The sequence below is a fragment of the Aethalodelphis obliquidens genome, unplaced genomic scaffold (assembly GCF_003676395.1).
Source record: "Aethalodelphis obliquidens isolate GAN/ISIS:26980383/991018 unplaced genomic scaffold, ASM367639v1 scaffold24, whole genome shotgun sequence".
Lineage (NCBI taxonomy): Eukaryota > Metazoa > Chordata > Mammalia > Artiodactyla > Delphinidae > Aethalodelphis > Aethalodelphis obliquidens.
In genome coordinates this window covers 1-13640 of record NW_020837968.1, presented here as the reverse complement: position 1 = coordinate 13640, position 13640 = coordinate 1, and the positions used below count along the sequence as shown (strand labels likewise).

Below are 13640 nucleotides of genomic sequence, written 5' to 3'. Positions count from 1 at the left end.
CAAACATCAAAGCAATTCACATAGCCAAGCTGGCGCAAATGATTTTCAGTGCTTGATTTGGATATTTTGAGTATGTCGGCTATCCTTCCTCATGGTATAACGTTGATTGTTCTCAGTTAGTGTCTTGATTTGATCGCTGTCAACTTCAGCTGGCCTACCCGACCATGGAGCATCATCCAATAAGAAATCTCCAGCACCAGACTTCGCAGACCACTTTTGACACATTCAGTCAGTCACAGATATGCTGAAAATGTTGCTTTTTTTCTTCCATCTTCAATATTAAAATGGCTACACAAAAATTTACCAACTTTGATAAGTCTTTTTTTAAATGCACGCTAATATGACAGGTGTCACATACAATCTAACAAAATTGTTTTGAATAAAGTTAAAGACAACTAAGTGCTACTAGAGCCATCTTACGCAAAAAACCAAGTGAACCTTTTGGCCAACCCAATAAGTAAACCTCAGTCCTCTCATCTATAAAATGAGGATATAAATACTACTTCATACAGTTGAGAATTAGAATACTATTTGTTACTTAGTTTGCCTTTATTATTCTTAGTTTGGAGGAGTGCTTTTACTTTAAAACTAATAAAAACTTGATATGTATATGCAGATATATAAATTGGTTTATGATAAATGTATGTGATAGCCATTTATCCTAATTTCCTTGTATAAATTTAGATATATAGTAAGCTATTAAAATTTAAACTTACAATCAAGGCTATTGTAGTAAACTTTAGCTCAAATAAATGTGTAGAGATCTTCAGTTAATTTGGAGACTTAGAGTTTAAAACTTACTGTCTTTCATGACTTCTGTCTTCTGATTAAACTTCTTTGAAAGATCATAAGATCATTGTAAAGCCTCTGATTATGGAGAATGCTCCATGCTTGACATTAACACTCACCAATGAATATGCTTCTTAGATCCTTCCACTAATTGTAAAGTCATTGACAGCGGTCACATATATTTCCAGCCAAATAAACATTTAGCAGAACACTTACCCTGTAAGTCTATAGCTGTTCAAAGTGTGTTCCTTGTTACTGTCCGACCAGAATGGTTTCCTGAAGCAGGTTGTCTTTTCTGTCTTTGCAGCTGCGGCAGTTGGTGAACATGTGCATCAACCCAGACCCAGAAAAGCGACCAGACATCACGTATGTGTACGACGTGGCCAAGAGGATGCATGCCTGCATGGCCAGCAGCTGAGCGCATGGACGGCGTGGAGGATGTAAGCAACCCAAGTTCAAGTATTTCTGTGCAAATCATACCTCCCTGTTCTTGGGTGTTAAGACTAATATTTCAGAGCTAGTGTGCTTTGAATCCTTAACCAGTTTTCATCTAAGCTTCATTTTGTACCAATGTAAGTCACCTTCTTGCAAACCCCAGTGACTTTGGAATAATCAGATTGCATGTTAGGAGAGCAAATGGAACATGATGGTTTTTAATGGCTAAAGATTTTTAGAATTATTTTGAGTTTTGTGCTGATAAGTCATGTTCAGATAGACTCTCAGTGCCAAATGTTGGCGGCTCGGCTTGGCCCCATTGGGACAGACGTGCAGCCTGAGGAAGGTATCTGAATATGTGCCTTGTGTGCTGCTCTCCAGTCATTTATGGACATTTGAGATGAACCCAATTGTGAACTTTTGTGCTTATTTTATTTTTAAAAGTTTGAAGTATGTGTTTTAGTTCTTAGCATTGTAGCTTTCAAATAGGATTCTTAAAGATAAATGTAGACATGAACTATTTGAGAAGCCTTTAAAACTCTTATAGATTTAAAATAGCTTATACATTCAAAATGCAACTATTAAATGTGAAAAGATTTGGGGATAAAATGTGAGTCAGACACTGAAGAGTTTTCTGCTTTATTTTGTTTTATTTTAATATCTTTGAAATTCTCCTTGCATTAAAATGGTATAAATGAATCCATTTAAAAAGTGGTTAAGGATTTGTTTGGCTGGCGTGGTAGTAATTTTCCAAGTTGCACATTGCCCAAGGCTTTTCTGTGTGTTTTTACCGTTCTTTGTACATTTGAAAAATATTCTTCGAATAATCCTGCAGTACTATTTTCAATTTCTTTATAAATTTAAATGCTCTACTCATGATTGTACACTATAGTGTAAGCATATGTTTTTATTCATAGATTTTATTGAAGTTCTGATTGATCCCCTTCAGAAATTTTTTTTATTCAAGTTACTTTCTTATTTATATTGTACATGCATTTTATCCACTAATGTTTCAGATTTTCTGACAACATAATAACCTTAAAATAAATATTTGATATACCAACACTTTTCCTGGATTGAAAACATTTTTTTTTTCAATTTTTAAAATTTGGGCCACTGTGTATGCACGGTGCCGTGTCTTGGTAGGAAGAGGGATGTGCATTGTACTGTAGCTGTGAATGTTGATACTGTTTCAATTTATCCGACAAGGTTGTAACTTTAGAATATGTTTAAAGAAATGAAAACTGGCCACTACCACAAACAGAATTTTTATGAGCTAAACGTTTCTATTGAGAAGCTTTTAGGCAAAGTACTGTATTCATGCATAAAGATAACAGAGGTGGTAACACTTTGTTTAAGGAAATGGGCAGAGTTTAGTAAATGCTGTCATGGAGATGTTTTCCCTGAATGCCTTCATGTTAGTGGTGACCAGCTCCTCCCAGAGTTGTGAAGCCAAAAGCCTGCGTGGCAGTCACTGCCTAAGGACGCCCATGCCACCATGTAACCTTGGGACAATAATCCTGCCAACAGGAAACCCTCATGCTCAGAGAACACCTACCTTTAGCCCATATGACTGCTAGTTTTATTTTTTCCACAGAAGTATTTTTTCTTACAATCATTTGAATACGTCCAAGTCATTTGTAAACTTTAAAAATGTACAAAGGACAAAAGTGTAAACTTTTTTTCTAAATTTAGTCAGCTACAGTATCTTAATCATTTCTGAATGGAGGGTAATTTTATCCCGGGACAGACACAGGAGAGGTGGTCATTCTGTATGTGAGGGCCGGGCATGCTGTTTCTCCCAGATTCTGGTGACTTTGACCGCATTGGACGCCCGCACCCTCCTCTCCAGAGTGACGAAGGGAATTGTTTCTGTTGACCATTAGTGTCATGTTCATTTTAATGTAGTATGATTCATGGAGGTGAAATGTTCTCTAGTTGGAACAGATACACTCCTTTTTCTTGTGATCTTTAAAGATACATGGATCTAAAAATCATCAGCTTAACGCCTCACAGGACTTTTAAGCAGAGTTTTAAACTTTTAAGTGAATCTATCTGCTGGAAGGAGATAGTTGGGAAGAACTTATTGATCAGGGAAGTCCATTATTGTTTTCTACATATGGAAACTTTTTGTTTTGGACATTGTATCCTTATCTAAGTGTTCATATTTTTCTTGCAGAAACCACTGCACATAACAAATTTTAATTTTGAACGGGATCATTTCAAAGAATTATGAAGATGATTAATTTTTATAATCACCTATAAAATGTTCTCTTTGTATTTCTGTTTATAAGTAAATTTTGTATTGATTAAGTAAAACATTTGAGTTGATGAGGAACAGTAAAATGAAAGGTACATCTGATTCTAACCCTTATTTTAGACTTTGGTACCAGTTCCCCAGGACACAACATGGGGTGACTTTGTTTCATGTGCTGAGGTTTAGGAATGGTGGATGAAGCGTATCCCTGTATAAATAAAGCGTTCAGCAATGTGCAATGATTGTGAATTTAGTAAGACAGGACAGCCACTTCATGACCGCTTACCATTCTACATAGTGTCTATTACACAACACCATTCTTGTATCAATATACACTTCAGGTGTTACTGTTAACATTTGCATATTTATTTTAACCAAAATGTTATTCATATTAAATGTTTTTTCTTTAAAATGAATGTATTATGTTTATAACCCACGAATGCATAATTATCATATGCCTCCTATTTCAATAGTACTGTAATATGGACTTCTTTTGTGAAGTACTTTTATTTTGTTATGCTACCAATACACATACTAAAAAGACTCTGTTGTTAGCTTTGAAAATTGTATAATATCCTAATATAAATTAAAAATTAAGTACAGTAAAAATTTTTATGTATCTATGATTTTTTTCCTCTAAAGTCTACCATTGTTTATTTCACTTAACACTTAATCTACAGAAGCAGTTCTTATTCATTTCCATAACTCTATCATTTTGGAGAAGGCTGAGAATTAAAACAGTTGGGGGTGGTGATAGTGGAGGGCTGACAGACCCTAAGCAGTAGGCTTTTAAATATGCATTAAATGAAGGCACATCTTCACCTGTCCCTGCTCTCTTTGGTACATCATTTAGTGTCTTTGAGTAAGAAAAGTTTCTTAAAATTATAAAAGGTGTCTAAAACTCAGGCAACAGATTCTATTCCTATCACTGTAGTATACCCCTAATAATATTACAGATAGTTGGAATGATCTTTTCACATAGGAAGTGACAATCGCTACCATGCCTGGAGACTTGGAGGCCGAAAGATCCAAATGGGGTAAAATCTGCCAGGCTGGTAGTAGAGCGAGGGGTATACCTTACACATCAGGATCACATTCCCAGTAGCTTGTGGTGAAGTATAGCTCATTTTATAACCTAGGACAGATAGTAAGGAACCTGCAGCCTCACTGTGTGTGTGCATGTGTGATTGTAAGTAATAGGAAATTTTAGGTTCAAGATACTGTTGGACTATTTGAAATTTTATTTCAAAAGTATGTTTGTTAATTAGAAAAGTCAGTACCAGGCATCTATGTTTACATGGATTATTAGTTGGTGCAGCTATCTTTACCACCAAACTACTGCACTACCGAACTTTAAAATCAAAATGTTGACATACTGACAAAGATTGCTGCCACAAAACCTTACCAGAAAATATCTGTGGAGCTGTTACATTATCTATTTTTAATAACGTGGGTTCCAGATGCAATTAATGAAGAATTAAAACAGGCTCTTCAGATTGTTTTTCAGAGAAATATGGGGATGTTTGTGAAGTTTATTTTAATTGAGGGGTTTCTCTGAGGGAGTTTCTTTCTGGTCTTCTTACACACCCATTTCATTGTTCACTTGGGTCTCTAATTTTAATCCTTAAGAGAGAAAAGTAGAGTAAAAGAGAACCTGAAAGTTAATATTTGTAACCAGGGGTTTTGAGTAAATTATTTTCATTGCGAATATTACAATGCATAGAAAATAATTTTTTTCACTCCCAGAAGCATAATCCTGTTCATACGTTATTTCTCTAATCCTCACTTTCTCAAGTATAAAGTAGCGATGTAAATTCGTAAACACTACAAGAGAATTAAATTGCAATACATTTTATAAAGGGCTAAGTGCAATGCCTGGCACCAAGCGAGTGCTTGCTAAACGGAGCTGTTGTTACACCATATGCATCTTTTCTGGCCCCAGTCTTCATCTACTTTTGCCTAATTCTCTCCATTCTAGGCCCACAGGACTGATTTTCCAAGAGCCCCAAGTTCTTTCTCACCTTAGGGCTAGTACAGCTTAAATAGCTCTTCCCCTTTGGCCACAAGAATCCTCCTACTCTTCCATGGCTGACATCAAATGAACTTTTCCAGGAGCCACTCATCCTATACTTTTCCTTTGGTGCTGACCCCACTGCACCCAAATGATAACTTGTGTGACTCTTGGTTAATTTGTAATCTGCTAGACCCTAAGCTCCAGGAGGACAGATGCTTCCTGTGTTGTTCAGTGTGGTGGTATACGCTTAACACGGTGCTCCCCTCGTGGTAGTCACACAGTTTATTCTTCTTGAATTAATAGTATAGTGCTTACAGTGTCAGAAGTGGAGCTGAGTACTCCAGGGGATTGTGCAAAAACGGCAGCAGTCAGGGAAGGAAGGACAAGTAAGGACGTAAAAGAATCAAAAACAGAAGGTAAACCAGAAGAAAAACATGAAGTTATCAGCTGCCAGAAGTTACAAAGAAATTAGGATAATAAGGATTAAGATTGGGACCCTGGACTTAATGTGGAAGTCATGGTGATGTTCAAAGTGGACGATTCACTAGGAGAAGAGTGGAAAACAAGTTGGGGGTAAAAACAGAAAAGATGTGGCATATGGAGAAGAAGTAGATGGTAACCAGGCGTAGTAGTAGCTCAATTTTAAAGATTAAATGATGGTTAAGAGGTTAAGAGAAGTAGCAAGTGAAGAAACTGAAAATATTAGATCAGGAGTGCAGAGGTGATAAAAAAGAACGAGATCACAGAATTGATCCACTAACCCCACCAGTGTTCACTGGGCATCCCCATATACCAGATCCACAATACAGTCTTGAGCAAATGTCTCTGTTTCCATGGATTTAAAATCAAGTCCAAGTACGTCTATGAAAGTATGTAAATGCAAGTTGTGATGAGGAAATTTCCTATGGAGGAAAAGAGACACTGCGGAGGTGACACTTAAGTCCAGACCTAAAGCATGAGAAGGAGTCAGTCCAAGAACAGACAAGGGGAAGATCCTGGAAGGCAGAGGAAGAATGCCTGGGAAGCTTCAGATGGGAAGAAGCTTGGCTGTCCAAGAAGCGAAAGATGAGGGGGGTGAGGCAGGGTGGAGGGATGCATGGTGAGTTTGCAGGTGTATATTTTCCCTATATTTGCAACAAGAACTTGGTAATATAAACAGGAAAAGAGTTTATGATAGCTAAGAATTATAAGGTAACTAGAAATAAGTGAAAAACGTATAAGACCTATATGAAAGAAATCATAAAATCTTGTTTAAGAACACAAAGAAAACCCAGAATAGAGAAAGAGGCCGTGTTTTGGATGCGAAAGTTAAATATCAAGTACTATATAATGTTTGTTAGTAATGGATTGTTGATCCAAATCTCATAATTTCTTGCAACCAGATAAAATGATGTCAAAGTTCATATGGAAAAATAAATATATAAAAAGAGCCTAAAACTTTTTTAAAAATAAAAAGACTGAACTTATTACATATTAAAACCTACCATAAAGCTACTTTACTTAAAGCAGTATAGTATTGGCAGAGGAATCGATGAACAGTGGTGGAATGAAATATAAAGGTCAATCATAAAGTATTGTGGGACCTTAATATATGAGAGAGAATGACGTTTATGGTAATGTATGTTTTCTTAAGGGCACTAGATGAAAACAAACAGATTTCTAACTCACACTATACAGAAAAGTAAATACCAGATAAATTAATGATCTAAATTAAAACAAGGAAGGAAGGGGGAAAGAAAGGAATAAAGATAAATTAGGAGAATGCATAACACCATGGGAGTAGGTGACCTGTGTAATCTAGATAGGAAACTAAAAAGAAATAATAGCTGTATTTTTGACCACATAAATAATTGGCAGTGGATATCATATGGTAACATATACCACAAACAAAATCAAAATACAAATGATAAACTAGGAATCACATATAGGTAAATATCCTCAGATTGATTAGTAAAATTGGTAAGTAAAAATACAAGAAAATAGGAGAAAAAAGACCAAAAGATATAAAACAGACAATTCACAGTAGAATAAATTCAATTAATAGTCAATAGCAAAAGAAATCAGTACACACAAAAAGTGATGACATCGGATGCTGGAGAAGATGCAGAAAATGCACTCTTTTGATTGTTGTTGGCAGTGGGAATTGTGATCATTTAAACAAATCTGGGTAAATGGCAGAGTAGAAGGACCTTACGCTCACCTCTTCGGACAAGCACACCAAAATCACACCTAACTGCTGAACAACCATCGATTAAAAAGACTGGAACCTACCAAAAAAGATTCTATAACCAAAGACATAAAGAAGGAACCACAATGACACAGCAAGAGGAGCACTGTGTCAGATACAATCAAATTCCATAACATGGGGTGGGGAGGGCAACCACAAACTGGAGAATAATTATATTGCAGAAGTTCTCCCACAGGAGTGAGAGCTCTAAGCCCCACAGCCTAGGGGTCTGGCATCAGGAGGAGGAGTCCTCAGAGCATCTGGCTTTGAAGGCCAGTGGGGCATGCCCGCAGGAGCTCACAAGGCAGGGGAAACAGAGATGCACTCTTAAAGGGCTCACACAAGAACTTGCATACACTGGGACCAAGGGCAAAAGCAGTGACTTCATAGGAGCCTGTACCAGACATACCTGCTGGTCTTGGAGGGTCTCCTAGGGAGGCAGGGAGCGGCTGTGGCTCTCTCTGGGGTCATAAAAGCTGGTAGTAGACATATAAGGGAGTATTCATCTACTTGAAACTCTTATGAGAGGCAGACATTTTGCCTGAGCCAAGAGCAACAAGATCTGGCCCCATCCAACAGCCTGTAGGCTCCAGGCTCTAGAACAGTCTCACCCACCAGGGGTGGACACCAGAAACAAGAAAACTTGTTGAGTTTGGGATTAGCAGATGCAAACTATTATACATAGAATGGATAAAAAACAAGGTCCTAGTGTCTAGCACAGGGAACTCTATTCAATATCCTGTGATAAACCATAATGGAAAAGAAAATGAAAAAGAATGAATAGATACATGATAGATGACAGATAGATGATAAATGTATAACTGAATCACTTTGCTGTACAGCAAAAGTAACACAATATTGTAAATCAACTATACTTCAATTAAATCAATTATTTAAAAAACCCTTGAGACAAATGAAAACAAAATCACAACCACCCAAAACCTATGGGACGCAGCAAAAGCTGTTCTAAGAGGGGAGTTTTTAGTGATACAAGCTAAGAAGAAGAAAATCTTAAATAACCTAACCTTACACCTAACTTAACTAGAGAAAAATTAACAAAACCCAAATTCAGTAGGAGGAAAGAAATCATAACTATCCGAGCAGAAATAAATGAAATAGAGCCTAAATAAACAAAAACAAAAAAAATCAATGAAACTAAAACTGGGTTCTTTGAAAAGATAAATAATATTCAGAATCCTTAGCCAGACTCATCAGGAAAAAAAGGAGAAGGCCCAAATCAATAAATGTCCAAATGAAAAACAGTTACAACTGACATCACAGAAATACAAAGGACCCTAAGAGATTACTAAAAGCAAATATTTGCCAATAAAATGGTCAACCTAGAGAAAACAGACAAATTTTTATAAAGGCACAATCTCCCAAAACTGAAGCAGGAAGAACTGGAATATATGAACTGACCAATTACCATTCCTGAAATTCAATCCGTAATTTAAAAAGTCCCAACAAACAAAAATCTAGTGGATGGCTTCACAGGGAATTTCTTCCAAACATTTAGAGAAGAGTTAACACATATCCTTCTACAAATCTTCCAAAATATTCCAGAGGAAGGAACACTTCCTAACTCATTCTATGAGGCCATCATCACCCCGATACCAAAAGCCAGACAAATATAGCACACACAAAAAGAAAATTACAGGCCCATAGCACTGATGAGCATAGATACCAAAATCCTCAACACAGTATTAGCAGACAACAAGAATAGATCATACATCATGATCAAGTGGGATGTATCCCAGGGATGTAAGGATTTTTCAATATTCTCAAATCAATAAGTATGACACACCACATCAACAAATTGAAGAATAAAAACCATATGATCAATTCATGCAGAAAAAACTTTTGACAAAATTCAACACCATTCATGATAAAAACTCTCCAGAAAATGGGCATAAAGTGAACATTTCTCAACCTAATAAAGGCCATATACGACAAACCTACAGCTAACATCATTCTCAATGGTGAAAAGCTGAAAGCATTTCCTCTAGGATCAGGAAAAAGACAAGGCTGTCCACTCTCAACACTTTTATTCAATATAGTTTTGGAAGTCCTAGATATGACAATCAGAGAATAAAAGGAATCCAAATTGGAAAAGAAGTAAAATTGGCACTGTTTGCAGATGACATGATACTATACATAGAAAGTCCTAAAGATGCTACCAGAAAACTACTAGAGCTCATCAATGAATTTGGTAAAGTTACAGGATACAAAATTAATACAGAGAAATCTGTTGCATTTCTATACACTAACAATGAAAGATCAGAAAAAGACATTAAAGAAACAATCACATTTACCGTCACATCAAAAAGAAAATAATACTTAGGAATAAACCTTACTAAGGAGACAAAACACCCGTACTCCAAAAAGTATAAGATGCTGGTGAATGAGATCGAAGACAACACAAACAGACTGAAAGATATACAATATTCTTGGATTGGCAGAATCAATATTATTGAAATGACTATACCACCCAAGGCAATTCAGATTCAATGCAATCCCTTTCAAATTACCAATGGCATTTTTCACAGAACTAGAACAAATAATCTTAAAATTTGTATAGAGACAAATAAAGCAATCTTGAGAAAGAAAAACAGAGCTGGAGGAATCAGTCTCCATGACTTCAGACTATACTACACAGCACAGTCATCAAAACAATATGATACTGGCACAAAAACAGAAATATAGATAAATAGAACAGGATAGAAATCCCAGAAATCAATGTAATCATCCATGGTCAATTAATCTATGACAAAGATGGAAAGACTATACAGTGGAGGAAAGACAGTCTGTTCAACAAATGGTGCTGGGAAAACTGGACAGCTACATGTAAAAAAATGAAATTAAGCATTCTTTAACAGCATATGCAAAAATAAACTCAAAAATGGATTAAAGAACTAAATGTAAGACAGGATACTATAATACTCTTAGAGGAAAACAGGCAGAACACACTTTGACGTAAATCACAGCAAACACACTTTGACATAAATCACAGCAGTATCTTTTCCAAGCCAACTCCTAGAGTAATGGAAGTAAAAACAAAAATAAACAAATGGGACCTAATTAAACTCAAAGCTATTGCCCAGCAAAGGAAACCATAAACAAAATGAAAAGATGACGCACAGACTGGTAGAAAATATTTGCAAATGATGTGACCAACAAGGGATTAGTCTCCAAAATTTACAAATAGCTCATGCAGTTCAATATCCAAACACCAAACAACCCAATCAAACAATGGTCAGAAGACCTCAATAGACATATCTCCAAAGAAAACATACAGATGCCCTAGAGGTACATGAAAAGATGCTCAATGTCACTAATTATTAGAGAAATGCAAATCAAAACTCCAATGAAATATGACCTCACACCAGTCAGAATAGCCATCATCAAAAAATGTAAAAACAATAAATGCTGGGGAGGGTGTGGAGAAAAAGGAACACTCCTGCATTGTTTGTGGGAATGTAAATTGACACAACCAGTATGGAGAACAGTGTGGAGGTTCCTTAAAAAACTAAAAATAGAACTACCATATGATCCTGCCATCCCACTCGTGGGCACATATACGAACAAAACTCTAATTCGAAAAGATACATGCACTCCAATGTTCATAGCAACACTATTTACAATAGCCAAGACATGGAATCAACCTAAATGTCCATCAACAGATGAATGGATAAAGATATACTATGGAATATTACTCAGCCATAAAAAAGAATGAAATAATGCCATTTGAATCATCATGGAAGGACTTAGAGATTGTCATACTAAGTGAAGTATGTCAGACAGAGAAAGACAAATATATGATATCAGTTAAATCAAAATCTAAGAAAAAATGATACAAATGAACTTATTTACAAAACAGAAACAGACTCACAGACTTAGAGAATGAACTTATGGTTACTAGGGGGAAAGGGTCAGGGGGAGGGATAGATAGTGAGTTTGGGAATGACATGTACACACTACTATATTTAAAATAGATAACCAATAAGGAGCTACCATACAGCACAGAGAACTCTGCTCAATATTCTGTAATAACCTAAATGTGAAAAAAATTTGAACCAGAATAGATACATGTATATGTATAACTGAATCACTTTGCTGTACACCCGAAACTAACACAAAATTGTTAATCATCTATGCTCCAATATAAATCAAAAATTTAAAAAAAGACACACACAAAATAGAAAATTAATGGCCTATATCACAAGGAGAAGAACAAATAGCATATAATATCATTTATATGTGCAATGTAAAATATGCAAATGAACTTCTATGAAACAGAAACAGACACACAAACTTAGAGAAGAGACTAGTGTTTGCCAAGGGTGAAGGGAAGCAGCAGAGGGATGACTTGGGAGTTTGGGTTTAGCAGATGCAAACTATTATACATAAAATGGATAAAGAACAAGGTCCTACTGCATAGCACAGGGAACTCTATTCAATATCCTGTGACAAACCATAATGGAAAAGAAAATGAAAAAGAATGGATAGATGGACAGATAGATAGACGTGTAACTGAATCACTTTTCTCTACAACAGAAAGTAATAAAACATTGTAAATCAACTATATGTCAATTAAATCAATTTACAAAACACATAGAGACAAATGACAACTCAAAACATATCAGACACAGCAAAAGCAGTTCAAAGAGGGCAGTCTTATGCAATACAACCTAAAAAGAAGAAAAATCTCAAATAAATAACCTAACCTTACACTGAATGTAACTAGAGAAAGATGAATAAACAAAACCAAAAGTTAGTAGAAGGAAAGAAATCATAAAGATCAGAGCAGAAATAAACAAAATAGAGCCTCAAAAAAAAAAAATCAGTGAAACTAAAAGCTTGTTCTTTGAAAACACGAAAAAAATTGAAATACCTTAGCCAGACTCATTATCAAAAAAAGGGAGAGAGCCCAAATCAATAAATGTAGAAATGAAAAAGAAGTTACAACTGACATCACAGAGATACAAACAACCCTAAGAGATTACAATGAGAAACTATTTGCCAATAAAATGGAAAATCTACAGAAAATGAACACATTTTTACAAAGGTACAATCACCCAGAACTGAACCAGGAAGAACTGGAATATATGAACTGAACAATTACCACTCCTGAAATTGAATCAGTAATTTACAAAGTCCCAACAAACAAAAACCCAGGACCAGGGAATTTCTACCATACATTTAGAGAAGAGTTAACACCTATCTTTCTGTAAATCTTCCCAAAAAATCGCACAGAAAGGAGCACTTCTGAACTCATTCTATGAGGACACCATCACCCGGACAAAAACCACCAAAGATATCACACAGAGAAAAGATAATTACAGGCGCATATCACAGATGAACATAGATGCCAAAATCATCAACACAATATTACCAAATAGAATGAAACAATACATTAAAAGAATCATACATCATGATCAAGTGGGATTTACCCAAGAGATGCAAGGATTTTTCAATATCCACAAATCAATCAGTGTGATACAGCAATTGAACATAAAAAACATATGCTCCTTTCTAGATAGGCACAGAAACCTTTTGATAAAATTCAACATCCAGTTGTGATAAAAACAAAAAACAAAAAAAAAACGCTGTATACGGTGGACACAGAAGAAACATACCTCAATGTAATAAAGACCATATATGATAATCCCGGCACTAATATCATACTTGATAGTGAAAAACTAAAAGAATTTTCTCCAAGATAATGAACAACAAGATTGTGAACATGCCCATTCTCACTACTCTTATATTAACATAAATTTCAAAGTCCTAGCCAGAGCAACAGAGGAGAAATATTTAAAAAAGAATCCAACTTGGAAAAGAAGAAATAAAACTGTCATTTTTTGCAGATGACATGCTAGTACACATAGAAAAGTCTAAAGAGGCAACCAGAAAACTGC

General features: G+C 35.6%; 1 protein-coding gene across 15 annotated transcripts in view; it reads left to right on the top strand.

The window, feature by feature from the left end:
• The window catches only part of NEK7 (NIMA related kinase 7), a 149538-nt gene extending 145448 nt beyond the window's left edge, over window positions 1-4090 (top strand). For 6 of the 15 annotated variants that reach the window (XM_027122123.1, XM_027122114.1, XM_027122118.1 and 3 more), the window contains one exon: window positions 1097-3310. In XM_027122123.1, the coding sequence (XP_026977924.1) occupies window positions 1097-1207 (111 nt within the window). In that variant the 3' untranslated portion in view covers window positions 1208-3310. Of the gene's footprint in view, window positions 1-1096 lie in introns of all 15 variants that reach the window. The other 9 variants (XR_003436118.1, XR_003436117.1, XR_003436119.1 and 6 more) reach the window with 3 other exon arrangements.
• The last annotated feature ends 9550 nt before the right edge of the window (window positions 4091-13640 follow it).